Source organism: Lycorma delicatula, chromosome 5 (assembly GCF_047948215.1).
Source record: "Lycorma delicatula isolate Av1 chromosome 5, ASM4794821v1, whole genome shotgun sequence".
NCBI classification, from domain to species: domain Eukaryota; kingdom Metazoa; phylum Arthropoda; class Insecta; order Hemiptera; family Fulgoridae; genus Lycorma; species Lycorma delicatula.
Genome location: NC_134459.1, coordinates 131,409,543 through 131,428,755, shown reverse-complemented (window position 1 = coordinate 131,428,755; position 19,213 = coordinate 131,409,543). Strand labels below are relative to the sequence as shown.

The following is a 19,213-nucleotide window of genomic DNA, read 5'->3' as shown; positions in this document are numbered from 1 at the left end:
CTTTTAAAAAAAAAGTTTTACATATTTTTAATTTTAAAATAAATTAAAGTTGAATTTAAAAAAGATAAAATATATCTTACAAATAAAAAAGAAAAAAAGAAAGGTAAAAACCGGGAAAATTCATTTGTCACATATTTATCTTCAGGGTTGAAGTATTTCGATTCTATTTTTCTTTAAAGACACGCCCTTCTAGTGTCTCTATTATTATACCCGGTTTTCTGCTATTTGAACCTTCTGTTACGAGAGGGATGTCAGCATTTTTTTTCTTTTTTTAATCTATAAATCTTGCAAATCGTTTGCGCTTTTTTCCTTTTTATTATTATTATTTTACCCATAAAAATAAGATTTTTTTCTCGGGATTTTTTTCTTTATTTGTAATATATCTAAATTATTAAAAAAAAAACAAACAAAAAACCAGTATATCTAAATCAAAATTGCTATTTTTGACAATATAACACACAATATTATTCCCGACTATATTTACAACCAATGAAGCCTAATTTTATCTCACCTGAATACAAATATTTTTACAAAATTTGTTAATTATATAAAAACTAAAGAAAAAGGGAGAAGCATGATTTGATTCGTGGCGATTACGAATATACAGAAAAGAAATAACGGGTGTTTCAAAAAGGATGCAACCCCTTTGTTTGACGGCGTGAATTTATTACAAAATATTAATGTTAATAAAATATCAATACAGCAATATTGAAATTGCCTTTAATAAATTTACAACAAATGTTCAAAATGATTTCCTGCGATTCCGATGTAGGTTCGTACACGTTTCATAATATTTGCAGCCCCTTTTCGTAATGTTTGAAATCTCGCTTTCCATGTTAGCCTTCAATTAGTCTAGTGTATTAATACCTCAAAGGAAAAAGTCTGCTGTTGTAAGATCTGGGGATCTTGAGGGCCACAACCCTTTCGATATCAAACGATGACCAAAAATTTCCCGTAACAAATCCAGCGTTTCATTAGCAGTACGATACGTTGCGTTATCCTGGTGGAACCGACATTCTCGCTAGTGTAAATCTAACATGGCAATAAACTGTTCGATTAAGTTGTGATAAACCGCACCGTCGACAGATTTGTCAAAAAATAAAGACCCTGTTACACGACGCCGGGAAATCGCACAAAAATCACCAATTTTACTTTCCATCTAATGGTGGTTTCACTTACGTGCAATGAAACGCGTGAGGATTTTCAGCGCTCCATGTTCGGCAGTTTTGATTGTTATTGCAGCCATCCAAGTGAAACCACAATTCGTCGCTGAAATAAACACTACCACAGTTTCAATACCGTTATCATCAACAAGAGAACGAAACCAACGATAATAGAGTAAACGTTTTCCGTGGTCTACTTCTTTCAGTTCTTGAACGACACCGATGCGATAACTATAGAACTGTAAGTTTTTAGTAGCCCTGAAAGCCCAGCTTGTAAACATTACTTTCGAAGCGATTTTCTAGGTGAGCGAGTCAAACGTTCTTTCACATCCTTCTGAACTTCTACTGTTAACAGTGATGGTCGACCTGTACTTTTCCGATCGTGTAAACTCTCGGTCTCACGAAATTTATTAATCAAACGCCATATTGTCGACTTATTAGGAACTGAAAAATTCGGAAATTTTATCTGAAACTCGTATTTCACTCGTTCGTAAGATTAGTACGCGCAATAAATCTCAATAATAAACACACGTTCGTTCTTGAAAAACGACATAGTAAACACAGAAAACGAATTTATACCGGTATAGCACTAGTGCATAAGATGGACATTTGAACAGGTACAAGCTGCTAACCATGAGTACAGTATTGCCAACTGACATTTAGGGAGAAACAAAATTTACCTGTGGGTGACTTCTAGCTTCTTAATCTTAGGGCTATGTTCGTTTTGAAACACTCGTTATTAACGTAGGACTAAATTCAAAATTTATTCCTCCTGTCTGTAAAACAATAAATTATGACTTCTTGAATATATAATAATTAGAATTATTAATATAAATTCATACAATGACAAAAAAAAGTTTCATATTTTTGAACAGAAATTGAATCTTTTTTAAATGCCGCTATATTAACGGAATTTAAAAAAAGTTTACATATGTATAAACCTTTGAACTGACAGTGGTTCTGGGGTCTGAGGGATGTAAACGCGAAGATATGACGAAATTTACCGGTAGTCGAATCACGGTACCCATTACAATTGATAGGTTTCTTATTAAATCTACCTAATATCATAAGTTATTAATGAAATAAAATGTTATGTACTTTTCATTAAAAAGAAAATGTGTATATGTAATGTAATAGGCGTGCAAGATATTCATGTGGTGTCCACAACAATTTTTTTTATTCTATCTTCAAAATATACTGAATTGTAGAGAATAATTCAAGAGGATTTAATTATTTTACTTCCTTATACGAAGTAAAGAAAGTATTGTGATCGCGAAAAATTTCGAGACGGAAATATCCATTTCGGAAAACGGAAATATCCATTTTGACCATCCCTGAATCCATTTTGACTAGTTTCGGTGTGATGTCTATAACGTATAGACATCACGAAAATACGTACATACGTACGTATTTATCTCGCATAACTAAAAATCGATTAGCCGAGGATGCTGAAATTTTGGATTTTTGACTATTATAACATCTACTTGTGCAACTCCCCTTTTGATTGCAATCGACTGAACCAAAAGTGTCCAATAAAGCCCAAAATCCAAAACATTTTGGATTTTGGTCTTTTTCTTAACTGCAATAATAAGCCTACATTGAGATATTTGCAACGGTATATCATAAGTGGTACTTATTTTCATTGGTTCTAGAGTTATAGCCAAATAAAATTTTAATTAAAAAACCCCATAAAATTTTAATATTATAATTTTAATATCCGTTCGAATCAGACTTCATCTCGTTTTTTTAACTTTTTTTTAATTTAAACATATTGATTTATTAATTTATTAACCTCTCACTGTAAAAAAAAATTAATTCAATAACAAAAAAAAAGAAAAGAAAATTAAATATCAAATGTTTTTTTAACGAAATAAAATTTAACGTGGTTTTCATTTAAAAAAAAAAAAAAGAAGAAAAATGTGTAAATGTAATTTCATAGGCGTACAAGGAAGTCATGTGTTGTCCGCATCAGATTTTTTTATTTAACTTTTAATTTTACTGTAGATTTCTATACAAATACTAAATTGTTTGAAATGTTTCGGATTTCAAATCTCTCCAACGGGTACATATTTTGCATAATATTCTATTATTCCTATAAGATTTCTTTATATAGATTATAATTCTTAATTATAAACTGTAATTGTAATCACTAAAATTAAACGTAAAAAAAATTTTTAATAAGATATAAAATTAAATTTTCCCTCAACTGGTTCATAAGTTGTACCAAAAACAAGACTTTATTTAAATTCTTGCAATGATTACGGAGTTGCATGTAAAAAAACATTGAAATGCCTGCAATAATTTATTTATACACATCCGTTTAATAACATGGCCGTGATGTAAGTATGTATAAACTAGTTTTGCTCGGGGAGGGGGTTTGGTAGAGTGTGTTTGATAAAAGAAAGTAGACTCAGAATATGATTATAGACACTTCCATTTTGTATAAGTAAACATAGCTGGTCCCACCTGCTGACCAATCAGTGGTATGCAATAGAAAGTAAATGTCAAAAGTTGTTATGAAGAGGAATGCAATATGGACGCTTCATATCTTCTCCATTTTACGGACAAACAATAATTCGTTATTTGTACATTTTATTTTATCAAAAAATGATCCATGTTAGTCATATCCATGTATGATCATGAAACAAATCATTTTAATGCAAAATATTTTTTTCTTTTTTTAAGTTCTGCGGAAGGTATTTTTTCTATACGACTCTATCTGCAATTTTTTTGTGTTTTGTATTTATGTAAATCTTACTTCTCATCAATTAGGACGATTCTTTGATTAAATTTTAGTTTCCCTTCTAGATAGCGCTAAAGCAAAGCTATAGCTGTAGAATTCTAACATTGTAATCTGTCCAATTTGGGCATACGCTGTTTTCAGTGGATCTTGATATTTCGACACCTAAGAAACCCAAAAAACCGGATGGAAAATTTCCATACGAACATTAATCGTATGGAAATTTTCCATATGTTATTGTACGTATGTACGTGGGTGTGTTCGGTATTGGCTTCTAGATCACCATATATCTCCAAAACTACAGGACCGATTTTGAACAAACTTGGTCAGATTACGTCTATATATGGATCATTGATGACAATAAATTTTCGGTGGGAAAGTCCTAAAATTGTGTTGTCAGCATTTTTATATTGAAGAATTTTCCATAATGCTTTACGTATATTTTCTGCTATATCTTGAATCGGAAATTTTTTAAAATTCAAACTAGATCATCAACTGATCTGAAAATACTTTTCACTCGCTACCGTCATTATTGATTAGATGTTATTAAATTATAAAACATCAACGATAGATACAATTTTCTCGACTTTGCATTTCTTTCAAGGGAAGTTTTAGTACTTGGTCGTTTAGCGCCCCGCCTAAAACGATATCAAGATAACTTTTTTTTTCTTTAACCTCCGAGACCACGGTTGGGTATTACTCAGAGGATGATATGAATGACTTGTAGCGTACGAAATTACCATGCCTGGCGATTCAAACCAGAGACCCGGCAACAAGATAACTTTTTTCCTGTTACGCCTCCGGTAACTACCGTTTAAATAATACTTCAGAGGATGAATGAGGATGATATGTATGAGTGTGAATGAAGTGTAGTCTTGTACATTCTCGGTTCGACCATCCCTGAGATGTGTGGTTAATTGAAACCCAACCACCAAAGAACACCGGTATCCACGATCTAGTATTCAGGTCCGTGTAAAAATAGCTGGCTTTACTAGGACTTCAACGCTGGAACTCTCGACTTCCAAATCAGCTGATTTGGGAAGACGCGTTCACCCCACTAGACCAACCCTTTTTTTTCTTTCATTTTTCTGTTTAGCCTCCAGTAACTACCATTTAGATAATTCTTCAGAGGATGAATGAGGATGATATGTATGAGTGTAAATGAAGTGTAGTCTTGTACATTCCCAGTTCGACCATCCCTGAGATGTGTGGTTAATTGATACCCAACCACCAAAGAACACCGGTATCCACGATCTAGTATTCAAGTCCGTGTAAAAAATAGCTGGCTTTACTAGGACTTGAACGCTGGAACTCTCTACTTCCAAATCAGCTGATTTGGGAAGACGCGTTCACCACTAGATCAACCCGGTGGGTCACTAGACCAACTCTGTGGGTCATCAAGATAACTTAACGAAACATAATCTAACACTTGCTTTCCTCCTTAACCTTATTTTTATTGATAATTTTATCATAGATAATTATTATTTCATTAGAAATAAACTTTTCAATTTTATTTTACATTTTCCATATTCTTTCGATATGACAATCTTGAATATTACCTCAAAACTTGAATTTTATTGCTTTTGGTTGTTAGTTGCTATTGCTTCATGTTAGTATCCCGGTATTTAATATCTAAGACTAATTAGAAGAGATTATCGAACGAAGCGAGCGTTAGGTTATGTTTGGTTTGTTATATATAGTTAACCCACCAGGTTGGTTTAGTGGAGAACGCGTCTTCCTAAATCAGCTGATTTGGAAGTCAAGATTTCCAGCGTTCAAGTCCTAGTAAAGTCCAGGTATTTTTACACGGATTTGAATACTAGATCGTGGATACCGGTGTTCTTTGGTGGTTGGCTTTCAATTAACCACACATCTCAGGTATGGTCGAACTGAGACTGTACAAGACTACACTTCATTTACACTCATACATATCATCCTCTAAAGTATTATCTTAACGGTACTAACCGTAGGCTAAACAGGGAAAAAAGATGAAAGCTGTTAGATATAGTTGGTTAGTTGTTTATATTTTCCGAATTTTTCTTATACGAACAATGTTTTAATTATTTCATTGTTATCGCAAGTAAAAATAAAACTACATAATTAATGTAAAATATTTTTTTAATAAAATTAAATAGACTTTAAACAAGTCAGAATTAAAATATAAAACAACTAGCCCGGGGCTCATCTAGCCTCGAGGCTCCGCACCCTGGAACCCCCGACGCGTTCGTTATCCTAATGGCTGTGAGAATATGTGTAATATTTTACACATATTCATTAAAAAGGATTAGGTCATTTTAATTCATTATATTTCTGTTGCCATGGTGATAGAGTGATAGAAATTCAATGAAGTAAAAGGATTATTTTTATTTAAAATAATTTTTCTGTTTTTTTTGTTTTTTTTTTAATATGACGTCGATTTCTAAAAATTAAAATACTGAAAAAGTATTTATACTTATTAAAACAAATTTTTATTATTCTCGACTTAGATTATTTAGTCATTAATGAATTAATAATATGAACAATAAAAGAAAAGAAAATCGCTTCATCATCTGTTAGCTAAATGAATTTGGTCATTGTCATACAGCAAAAATTTCAGCATTGCAAATTATTTGTTATTAATTACATTTTTAAATAAATATTATTTTTGATATCCACTCCTTTAAGGAAACTTATTTTTAGCTTAAAAGGAAAAATTTAACAGACTTTTTGTAAGTTTATCTTTTTAATACAATAATACAGTTAATCGGTTTATTATTTAGTAGATAATTAAAATAAATTGCGACCTTTAAATACGTAAATTATCATCTGTCATCTGTAAAGTCCATATTAACGTAAAACAGAATTCCATTATTGATCTTCTAGTTTGCTACTCTTTATAAATATAATTTTTCGTTAGATATTAGATATTTTTTGGTATAGATCAACTGGGCTGTTTTATTGTACTTTTTTTTTTTTTTAATTTTTGTTACATTATCTGTCAGTTTATAGGGATCTAAAATAATAGTCTTTAATGAGCTGAGGTTCTGAAATCAGATTGTTAAACAATATTTTCCAGTGAAATAGTATTGTCAGTTTTGTAAATAATAAATAAATCGTTTAAAAAAATAAAAAAATAGCTACATCGACCAATTTTACTTACCAGCAATTCTCAAAAAAACACTATTAATTACCACAAAATAAATATGCTTAAAATAGGCTAATTTATTTTAATAAACCAACATTGTTAAAATAACTACGGTTTTACGAAGAAATAAATACTATCTTATAGTATGCATGATTTGTAACTTACAACTTAAGATATATCAAATTGTATATGGTGACAAAAGTTAAAGTTGACGCATTGTGGTCTCATCCAAACTCGTGAGTAATGACTTGCTTTACCCTCACTCGTCACACCAATCCTTACACATCTCCATTTCTCTTCAATTTATCAAGATGTCAAGGTTGACAATCTTCTTACCTCAATTTTGACCGTACTTGAAGGAATAGTAAGGGATTAGAATTATGTATGAAATTCACTATTGTTAACGTCCTATTTAATTTTTTTGTAAATTTATTTCGGGTAAGGCCTTCTAACCTCAAGTAATTAGTAATAATGCAGATCGAAAGAAGTGTAGGAAGAGATTATACTTACTTAAACGAAGAAAAATTAAATAATATTAATTATATAAACAAAAATGAATTTATTATTAAATTAAAGAACAAAATTATTAAAAACAGGTGATTTTTTACTTTTTGTCTGATACACTCAGTGCACTGTACAACAGAGGAAAGGTCTTATGCCAGTTAAAGAATAGCTACCCAGAATTTTTGTATTTATTTTTGACGTTGTAAGATCCCATTATTCCAGAAATAGAAAAATCTCGATAAGAAATTCCGGGAATTCGTATAATTAACTCAGATACATACATAATCCAATTAATATTTACATAAAACTATTTCACGTTGTATTTAATACAAGATAAATTTCTTGAGAATAAAAATCAATAATCATTGTACGGATTCAAATATTTATTAATTCTTATTTACGGGTATATGCTGGGCATGTGAATATATAGTAAAGAAAATAATTTAAAAATTACATTTTACCGAAATAGAATAATCATTTTTAAAATTTATTTAAAAATGTAAAAAAATGTTTTTAATTAATTTATAGTAAAATATTTTTTCTGCTTTTTCTTTGTTCAATTCATGGATTAAAAATATAATTAAGGGATCAAATATATTAAAAATTCCAAACAAATAACTTAAACTTAAAAAAAAAAATAGAAAGATACTTATGCAACAACTTCAATAAGGTTCGGATTTTAAGAAAATGTAATTTGTACATAATTTCTTTCGCTATAGAAATAATAACTTGAAATTTGAAAAAAATCCTAAAATTGCCAGTACGATAATATTTAGTAAAAACTTTTAATATTTAATCACACGTATATCACCTAAAAAATACGTATTTATGTAGACATAAGCATAAACATAAATTTATAGCACAGACATTTAAGTAAATGTTACACAGCATATATGTAGAAATACGATTAAATACAAAACGTTATGCTATTTGTATTCGATATTAAACTATAGTCTACATCTAACTCGTACAACAAAGTTTAACTGTAGTAACTTATTGGATTCATCGGAATAAAAATAACTGTAGTGGATATATTTTTTTTTTTTTGCCAAATAAATTAGACATTAATTTAAAAAATACTTTTAAAATTCATTTTCTATAAATCGATAACTAATTAGCGTAGCAAAAAAAAGGGAACAAAAGTTTATCCTGTTCTGTAGAATTTTAATTCAAAGAAGTAATAGCTTGCAAAGGAAAAAAAGTAAATTATAAAAGGATCAAAGGGTAAATAGCTGTATTTTTTCCTTTTCCAGGAAATCGCAGAATTTAATAACCAATTAATTATTTCAAGTGTTTTTGAGATAAAATCATTACAAAGAAAAAAAATGCAGCCTCTTTTTTTAAAGATTTTACTGGCTGAATAATTTATAAATGTGTAGATGCTAACTAAAAAAAAAAAAATAAATAAATGTTATCATATATATATATATATATATATATATATATATAAGACTGCTTTCACAACGCTGTACACAATTTCCGTGCACATGCAAATACTAATTAAAATGTAATTTTACTTAACGCCAACAATTTTATTTCGGTCTACTAGTTTTGTTCCTTTTCCCGGAACATTTATTGCCTGAAGGCTATCTTTGTCATAGGTTGTACCGATGTTCTTTTGTTTGTGTGCCAATGTTTTGTTTGTTGTTGCACGTACGACATAAAACGCTTGTAGTCCAACAGAGGATGTTCCGGGGGAAGAACAATGTTAGTCGACCAAATACAATAATTCGCGCTAGTAGCAGCATTAAGTTTCATTTTACACAAATACACATAGGCGCGCGCGCGTAAACACACACACACACAACTTTCATTATTAACAACAGTGATTTTTATTTAATTAACATTATTAAAATCAACGTATCCACCATACCAGTAAAATATTATGAAAATATTTGAATCTTTTTTTTGTTAGTACAGTCATTAATTTTTCAACGAATAACATGTTTACGAGGATAACTGCTTTCATCAATTCAGGACGCGTTTTTAAAATTCAATAGATTTTTATAATCGTTGGTGGACTTAAAATAGAAAATAAATCATTAAAGTAAGCATTAACTTTTCTGGATTCCATTTCTTAATTGGAATCAGTAATTTGATTAATAATAATCGTACATCAATACATTCTCTTAAAACATTTTGAAACCGCTTGTAATTTAAAATAAATAAATATTCATATAAACATTAATTATATACTATAAAATTATAGTTTATAAATTTTATGTATATTTTTTTATTAAAACAGTAACTGTAATCCCCAAAGCGATATAATTTACCTTAAGTTAAAATAGAACTTTCATTGTTTTGTTTACAACAGCATCTCATTAAAAAAAAATTAATAAAAATATTCCTTGCCAATCTTTAAAACTATATTTAACCAAGGATAAATAAATAATGATTTTGAAACGATATGCTGTTATCATGTCTAATTACTTCTCCCTACTTTCATTTATTTAATTAGCCCAAGATTTGTCTACTAATTTATTTTTATTATTCCTTATTTATAAATAAAATATTTTTTCCCAAAAACCTATATATTTTTTTGTAAACATCAGTGGTAAATTGCTATTTATAAACAGATCTATCGTAAGATAATTCTCATCAACTCATATATAAAATTATCAAGGAAAATAAATCTAAATTATGATATATTAAAAATAGGATATCAAAATAAGTGATGAACGTATAAATATTAATGTGATCTATAGATTATAATTAACACAACGGAAATCTGCAGCAGGATGTAAAGTAAGAATGAAAATTGTATTTATGACCAACTCAATCTTCTACCTGCACTGCCACCTAAACCTGAAGATCTTATAATTTAAAATTTCATCATTAACTAAAAAAAAATAATTTCAAGATAAGGCGTATGTGCTGTTTTATTAGATAATATAAATAAAAAAACTGTATACTTAAATGATGCACTTCCTTTTATTTTAGCATAATAAATGTAAAAAAAATATCTACATATAGTTTACGAGCTGTTATTTCAATAGGTATTGAGGAATTAATTTCACAATATCATTTCAGAATATTAATTTCACAATATGTTAAATTATACATTTAACATAGCATTATTTAAAATTTACTTTAAATGTTTTCTAAAACACGATTTTATAAATTACCCCCCAGAGTATGTTACTCCCTCCCAGGGGGAAGTGATGGTTATTCCCAACCCACCATATTTCAATACTCATGAAATATTTTATTGAACTTTCTACAATCATTCTAAGCAAAATTTCAAAAATAAAATCTGTAAAAAATTAATTCAATAGCAAGTTAAAATAGGTTAGTTTTTAAATAAAAGAAATATAAATTATTCATTAAATAAATCTAATATTGGTTTATTTCTTAAATATATTTGGTAAACTAAATACATTCTAATCTAGAAATAATAGAAGAAGTTTTCGATTGTTTATCCCAACCGCTTCAATTTTCCAAAGCGAGAAAACCCTTCTTCTTTAAACATCTACATCCTGCTCTTTCAGGAGCGTTTTATGAATATTCATACGGATTTGTATATGAGCAAGTCTCAACAATAAGAATCACTTTTTTTAACTGTCACTCAGTATTCAAACCATTTCAAGAGATTTATTGAATGAACATAAAACCTCGTGTTTTAGTTCAAATCAGTTTTTAATTTATTAAAAACAATAAAATTAGTTTGGGGGGTTATGATTACAATCAGATAAAAAAATCGTTAGTTTTATTTACCGGAACGAATAAAACAGAATAGCCCAACAATTTGCAATAAAAAAAACCACAACAGTTATAACAAATTAAATACCCACGTGGCCCACTAATTACTATATCTACAGAAAATTACTCGTATTTTCATCTCAGAGTTCAGGACGTTCTGATCTCTTTTTAAATAATTTTCATAATTGCATAGTAATAACTAATGAATAATTTTAAAATATATAAAATACACAGTAAATTATTTAAAAAATTCTAATAAGGGAGCGTAGGTTACCTGCAGGAACTAGTTGATAAGTACAAGGTTCTTGTTGTCGTCCTATAACGTTTGTTGCCCAACAAATAAGAATACCAAAATCATTTGTTGAAACAGGAGTTATATGGGCAGTACTTCTGGTACCTTCAATGGTGAATTTAAGATCGTCTTCATTTTTTGTTGTACCATTTATTTTCCAAGAAAATTCTACTTCTGGAGGATTAGCTTCAACTTCGCATAGAACTGATGCTTCTTCCAAACGAGCCGCTCCTAATACCGTTTGTTGTCCTGGTCTGCATGTTGGAATATCTGTTAAAATAAAAAAAATAAAATGAATTATTTTCAAATTAAAAAGAAAAAGTCATCATTGTAATTACTGGTCACGAAGGAAGAAAAATAAAGACATATTACCGTGTGAGGAAGAAAATGCCTAGCTTTGAAGAGTATGAGGATATTAAATTACCCAGAAATATTTATTTGTTTTGGCTGCACAGCTACAGTACTAGGTTTCAGTAACTTATGATTTTCCCTGGTAAATCCTTACAAAGTTATAAAATCGGCAGCATTATATATTAACAGGGACAGTATTTATTTAGAAAATATATTTCTAATTTTATAAGAAATTAAGAAGTCTAGTTTTAACCAGTAGCAACTCTCTTATTATATAAATATCGAATAGGCTACCACATCCTTCTTTTACCACCAAATCATGTAAAAACTGCGCCGGTTTATGGACTCTTTCACTTTCATAATTCCCTGGAAGATTTGAAAATCTTATGCAGGAATAAAACAGTAAATTACTCATAAATAGTTTAGTGCGGTCCGGCTGAAATTCATGCTGTAACATAAATATTAAATTACTCCAAAGTAAAGTTTCTTGTAAGGAAGTTATAATTTCCTAAAGAAACATCTACATATTTTTCTAGAATTATTTAGTGTGTGGATATATTTATATCGATAATACACCGAATCAGCCAAACCATTATTAGTGTCTAACAGGTAAAGTAAATGATGTTACTCAGTTAAGTTGAGATACAAATTACATAAAATTTGTTATTACCTCTGATTTTGAAAGGTAAATCTAAGATTTTTTAACTGTCGATTTTAATTATAAACGGAAGGGTAATTTAACCATTCTAATACTGTTATCAGTTATATACGAATCATGCTCTTATTTTTTCACTAGAAACAAAAACGTTAACGAATAAAAAACAGTAATTACAGAAGAAAAAATAGAGTTGATAAAATTATTATTTAGCAACAGATATTAATAAAATATTAATATTAATAAAATGTTTAATTTATCATCATATCATTAAACATTTTCATTGAAATACGTCCCCTGTGCCAGCGAATAGTTATTTAAGTGTTAATGCAAGAAAGTTAAAAAGTTAGAAGATGATATACTGATTTTTCTTAATCTGAGTTTCATTAATTACTATACAGTTATCCAGGAGTTGAGTTGGAGTGTCGCTTTATATGGAAGTGAAACTTGGACAATCGGAGTATCTGAGAAGAAAAGGTTAGAAGCTTTTGAAATGTGTACGAGAATGTTTAAAATCAGATGGGTGGATAAAGTGACAAATGAAGAGGTATTGCGGCAAATAGATGACGAAAGAAGCATTTGGAAAAATATAGTTAAAAAAAGAGACAGACTTAAAGGCCACATACTAAGGCATCTTGGAATAGTCGCTTTAATATTGGAAGGACAGGTAGAAGGAAAAAATTGTGTAGGCAGGTCACGTTTGGAATATGTAAAACAAATTTTTAGGGATGTAGGATGTAGGGGGTATACTGAAATGAAACGACTAGCACTAGATAGGGAATCTTGGAGAGCTGCATCAAACCAGTCAAATGACTGAAGAAAAAAAACAGTTATCCAGTTTGGAAATTGATTTAATCAGAAATTTTTTCTTTTTTTCTATTTCATTTTTAAATTTTAAATTAAGATGAATAAACTCTTTTTTTTTAATAATTGAAGTAATATTTTTTTTTGTATGATATATATGTTTTATCATTGAGTTCATTAAAAATTAAACGTTTATTTAAATATGATTATTTATTTTCTTATTTGTTTTTATTTACCTTAAATCATTTTTTTTTAAATTCACTTTGAAATGTAAGTCCTCTTGTAAAATAAAATTAATAAAGTTTCTTTCTGGTGAAAACAAGTAAAAAGAGATTTGTAAAAATTTAATTGAATTATATCTAAAACTAAACTAAAATTTTCGTCAGGAAAGAAAAGGTATATTTAGAAAAATTTATATATCATACAAACTAATGAATTTTACATAGTGCTTGCATTAAAACTTTTCCTTCTGTAATATAAGCGTTGAATTTTAATCCAATTTTCAACTCAATTTCATTAAAAGTTCATAAAAAAGTATGAATTACAGCAAATTTTCGCGTTTAATTAATTTTTACAAAGTAACCTGTCTTTGCTGATATTTCCTTTAGTCAGAAATCAACAATATTTTTAAAAGATGAATAAGAAGTTTTAATTAACGTACATATAATCAATACCTTACTAAATTCTAATAAAGTACAAGTTTCCGGCTGTTTTTATTAGATATCTATCTGCTATCTGAGTGCGAGGGCAACATGAGAGATGGAACCAGCGCGGCAGACCTCAATTTTCTTGGTACTTGTTCAGGAATGAAGGAAGAAAAATTAAAGAAAAGGAAGGACAAAAGAGGTAAAATATTCTCGGAGGGACAGCTTCCGGTCGCTTTAATGTTTACAGTATTGTCAAGAACTACATACTGTAAATTAGCAGTAGGATGAATAAAAGGATGTGACGGAAAGACGACTTTATATTAAATTGAGAGAAAATCTTGTTTGTAACAGTGCAGTTGCTTCATGAAAACAAAGAGTGCAGTGCAGACATTGTCTTGTTTGTACAGCTGTATTGTTTTGCAGTACTGTAAATAGACTGAAGCAAGACGGCCAGAGTTTTTAACAATCTTAACAAAAACTTTTCTTGTTCACATCATATCCTTTTTTCGTGCTGTTTTAAAATGAAATTATGTATAGTCTCCAAAATATGTTGATAAAATAGGTGGTAGTTCAATGCATAAAAACATTTTCTCTTAAAACTACTGATATAGCAATGTTTTTGAAAAACATTTCTGCCATATTGAAACTCATAAAAATTGTTTAATATTCTTAAATGGACGGATAAAATTCATCTAAAATATATTAATACAATATTTTGTTTTATTATAATTTAATAAGTAACGAGAACACGGAACATTGAAATTGTAATACAGGGACGACAACTGAAAAACGCTGTAATATCTATGCCTAATTTGCCGTAATAATTCCTACACACTTAGCTAAATTGAAGTTTTAAGAATTAAGTTATTTATTATATATTAGTTTTACCTATCAAATTTTTCGTAACATACATCAACTATTTAAAGACAAGATAGTATCGTAATGGATACTGTAGTAATAAAAGTAAAAAAAATTATTTTTCTTTTTGAAGTAGCTTGTAATACTACAGTTAATATTGATTTCTAAGCAGTAGGAAAATTGGCCTGACAAAGAAAACAAAATTTTCACAAATTTTTATTTTTATCTCTCAACGTAGCAGTCACCATGCAATTCGAAACATTTAGACCAACGCCTTCCTACCTTTTCAATACCCTCAGTATATGAAATGTCAAAATATGAAAAATAAGATGTTGACCCGTCTTTGATCTTATCATTTTAAGCAAATATCCATCCAGTGAATACGGTGCTTGTGGAAGCACTTAGAAGAACAGGACATAAGGGTTTTCATAACCCGAGACATGTGTGTAGGCGCAATATCACAGTAAAATATCTTTTTGGCTAGGTGTGGGCGTTTAGCCTGAATAAAACCTTTCAATCCGGTCCAGGAGTGAAGTGTAATACTTAACGGTGATGGTCACACCTTTTTCCAGGTAGTCTATTGAGCACCGCACTACGAGAAACCCTAAAAAACCGTAGCCGTGGTTTTTCATAAAGATGACAGTTTTCGCTTTCTTTGGGGCAGCTTCACCTGCTCCCATCCACATCTATAATGTACAATGGTGAATCCGTTTTATATACTGTAATAAATTGTCGAAGAAATTAAGAGGAATGGCGATTAAATAATTCTAAAAATCCTCGAGAAATGTTAAATCGAATGCGTTTCTTGACTGTTAGCAAAAGCCGTCGAGCGAAAACCTATTTCGTATACAACAAATCGTGTAAAATGTAGTGGGTACGGTTTATCGAGTTGTTTGCGATACCACAAGCTTGCAAATATAAACTCGGCGATCATTTTATATGCCATTATAGGGTTTTGTGACACTTAAATCAGTGGTAGCAGTTTTTGGGCTTCCCGAGGGTTTATTATCTTGAATAAATTCAGCAATCCAGATTTTTACCATCGAAAACGAAAGGGAAGAATCCTTTAACGTAGAATCTAATACATTTTTGTCGGTCAATCGGGAATAAATATTTTAAAATACAGTACTTTTTAACAGATTGAACTTCGCTTTATTCCATTCTTCGGAAAATTTCAAAACTTTACTAGATTACCACAAACAAGTAACTAAACCCATGCGTCTGAAATTTTGGAGCACGTTATCTAAAGGATCATATTTGGTGGTAGCATATAATTATTATTATTATTTGCAATGTGATATTTTGTTATATGTATAAAGATATTTGTTATAAATATTGTTTTACATATTTATATTTTTTATGGAATAATAATAAATAAATAAATATTACTGTAGAATATGATTTTCTTTTTTACAAATCCTGTTATCCATCAATCAGTTGTATTTTGTATGCGAGGTGTACTTAATGAAATTATCAGAAAATTAAAGGGCTATAACACGAATAAAAGCTTTTATTAATACAAAATGTATAATTTATTACTAAATATATAACTTTTACTAAAATATAACTTTTTATACAGGTTTTATAATAGATATTATGTCATTGTTGGGTTAACTGATAAAAAGTGAAATATATTACTGCAAAAGAGGATTTGAAAAATGCAATCTCTTTTTGCATGAAATAAATCCCCTATCAACAATTATACACTCACAGGGTATTTGTTATTACGTTATTACTATTCAATAAAATCATGGGTTCAGAAATTAAGCCCATTCAAGCGTTTATATCTGCTTATTTTATTTATGAAAAGGAAGAAATTTGTAACATACTTAAGTGTTTTAACATAAAATTATTCCGGTTTAATATCAATCATTTACACTTGTTCATCATTCACGGTACGATAGACCGAATACAAGATAATTTCGTTGTTTAAAATTTATTAACAACGTACAGATGAGGTAGTTAAAAGGTACTTAACACCTTCAAGTACGTACTTAAAGGAGCATTGACGTTCCATACAGCACAGAATTACACACATACGCTTACACGGTCACTAAATTTATATGTATATATAATACATATAAAAATCCTTATTTTATAGGAAGTATACCATTAAAACGATTAGCCTACGTAGATATCAAGAACTCCAATTTACTAGTCCAACTTACAAGTCAAAAATTATCGCGTTTTATTACCTTGGAATAAACGATGAGCAAGATATGATCTATCCTACCCTACTAAACGGCATTTGTATGTGTGCGTCCCTCTTAGCTTAGCACCGACCGACATGTACCGATCACTAGCGGAAAATCCCGATTCTTTAGTATCAATTTCTAGAATTGAATTCTAATTTAACTACAGTTATATTAATTTCATAATTCAAAAAAGAAATATTTTTACACAACAGGTAATCAGTTTTGGATGTCTAATTATCACATTACGAGACGCCACCTGTCACGGGAATCCACCCGAAGGGCCTAGCTGCGGAGGTGTGCCCTAGGCACGCCCTACAGCTAGCGGTAATTCTAATATACAGGCATTTCACTAAATTATTAATTTTTACTCAAGTTATAATGGAACTACCGTTTGCAGGTATCAACAGCATTTATAGAACAGCATAAAATGAATAGATACTATACTCTGGACGCGAGTCAGCGGAAGATTACAAAAATAAAAAGATAATTAATGGATAGCGGCTATAGAGAAAAAAGTACTCAATGAAAAGAAAGTTATAGTGTATTAGTATACAATTGAAGAACCATCTTGTAAAAATTTATAGTAGGAGTATATGGCTCTGAAATACGGAAATTATAATTGAGATTTAGAGGAGATTGAGAGAAAATATGTTAACGTACTATTTAAAAATGAAGAATACGCAGCGTAAATAAAAACAAAAGAACGATCGGAATGGTTTAAGTAGTGAATTAAACAAAAGTAGTGATTAAAAGTACTAAAACCAGTGCAAGAATAAAAATTACATACGATCCAAAACAAAACAGAATGTAGAAGAAACTGAAAAATATACCTGGAAGACTTAAAAGGAACCTGCCACAGGGAACATAAATATATTATAAAAAAACGCCAAATATATTCTCGTTTAATCATAACTTGTAAATTATTTAATATAATCCGTCAATATTAGGCTCGATTTCAGGTTTCATGTTTATTATAGTGAAAAATGAGTTTTGCAGCGTGTGAAAAAAAAATTCTGGGGATTTGATTCTCCAAGGATCTGGACGAAAGGCATAGACGCTGACTCTCTAGAACGAAAGTCCGGACGGAAAGTGGCGGACTTTATATTCAGTAAAATGTTTAAAAAAAATACAAAAAAAAATTACAAAAATATATTAAAAAAATATATTAATATATTATATTTTGTTTATGTTTTTATGTGTATATATATTATTATATATATAAAAAATATATTATATAAAAAAAGGAAACAAATTAGAAAAACCCTCTAAAAATTAAAAAATAAGAATTAAATCAAATTAAGAATTTTAAACAAAAAAATATAACATATTAACAATATAAAAATGCACTGAAAAGTAAAAAATTTTACCTTTTAGTGGGTTTTTCTAATTTGTTTCCTTTTTTTATTAATATTAATATTAGTTAAATAAAACCTTTTTTAAAAAATAATTTTTTATATGTAATCAAATATATTTTTGTAATTTTTTGTTTTTTTTTTGTATTTTTTTAAGACTAAAAAAAAGTAAAAATATTTATTTTTACACAACGAATTTACATACGTGTACTAAATTTCAGTCATTTTCATACGATAGTTCATGAGAAATGAAAATTTTCAATTAAATGCATGAATTTAGCGTTGGGGTAGCGCGTGGGGGCGTAGGGGTGGGTCATATCAAATTCCGACACCGTAGTGCTGTATTGTCATCGAACTTATATACGTGTACCAAATTTCATTGATTTTCATACGATAGATCAAAAGATGCAGTTGCAGGATTTGATTATTTCTAAAGCGAGTTAAATAAACGCTTTTAAAAATTATAATGAATTCTTTGTTTCGATATTTTATTTACTGATTATTTTACGAAATAACTAATTCTATAATTTTATATACTAAAAAAAAAAAAATATTCAATGTATTAAATGGATTATATTATTTCTTATTTTTAAAATTTATATTTTCATTTATAATGAACTAACAAAAAGTAGATTTCAATTTATAATTTATGAACCAGACTACTCATTCTAATAAAACTGAATAGTTGGAGTGGTAATGTATACAAGTAAAAGTGTAATAATATAGAATTTAAAATCAAAATAGAATTAGTTTTACCATAAGTTACATTTCAAGCAGTGTCTTCAAACATCAAATTAATACTGGTACATCGGAAAACGGTGAAAAT

General features: G+C 29.0%; 1 protein-coding gene across 1 annotated transcript in view; it reads right to left on the bottom strand.

Moving 5' to 3' along the window:
• LOC142324536 (neural cell adhesion molecule 2-like) overlaps positions 1 to 19,213 on the bottom strand; it is a 1,211,812-nt gene that overhangs the window by 144,450 nt on the left and 1,048,149 nt on the right. The window contains exon 10 of the mRNA XM_075365375.1: positions 11,508 to 11,795. Coding sequence (XP_075221490.1) covers positions 11,508 to 11,795 — 288 coding nt within the window. The remainder of the gene's footprint in view (positions 1 to 11,507; positions 11,796 to 19,213) is intronic.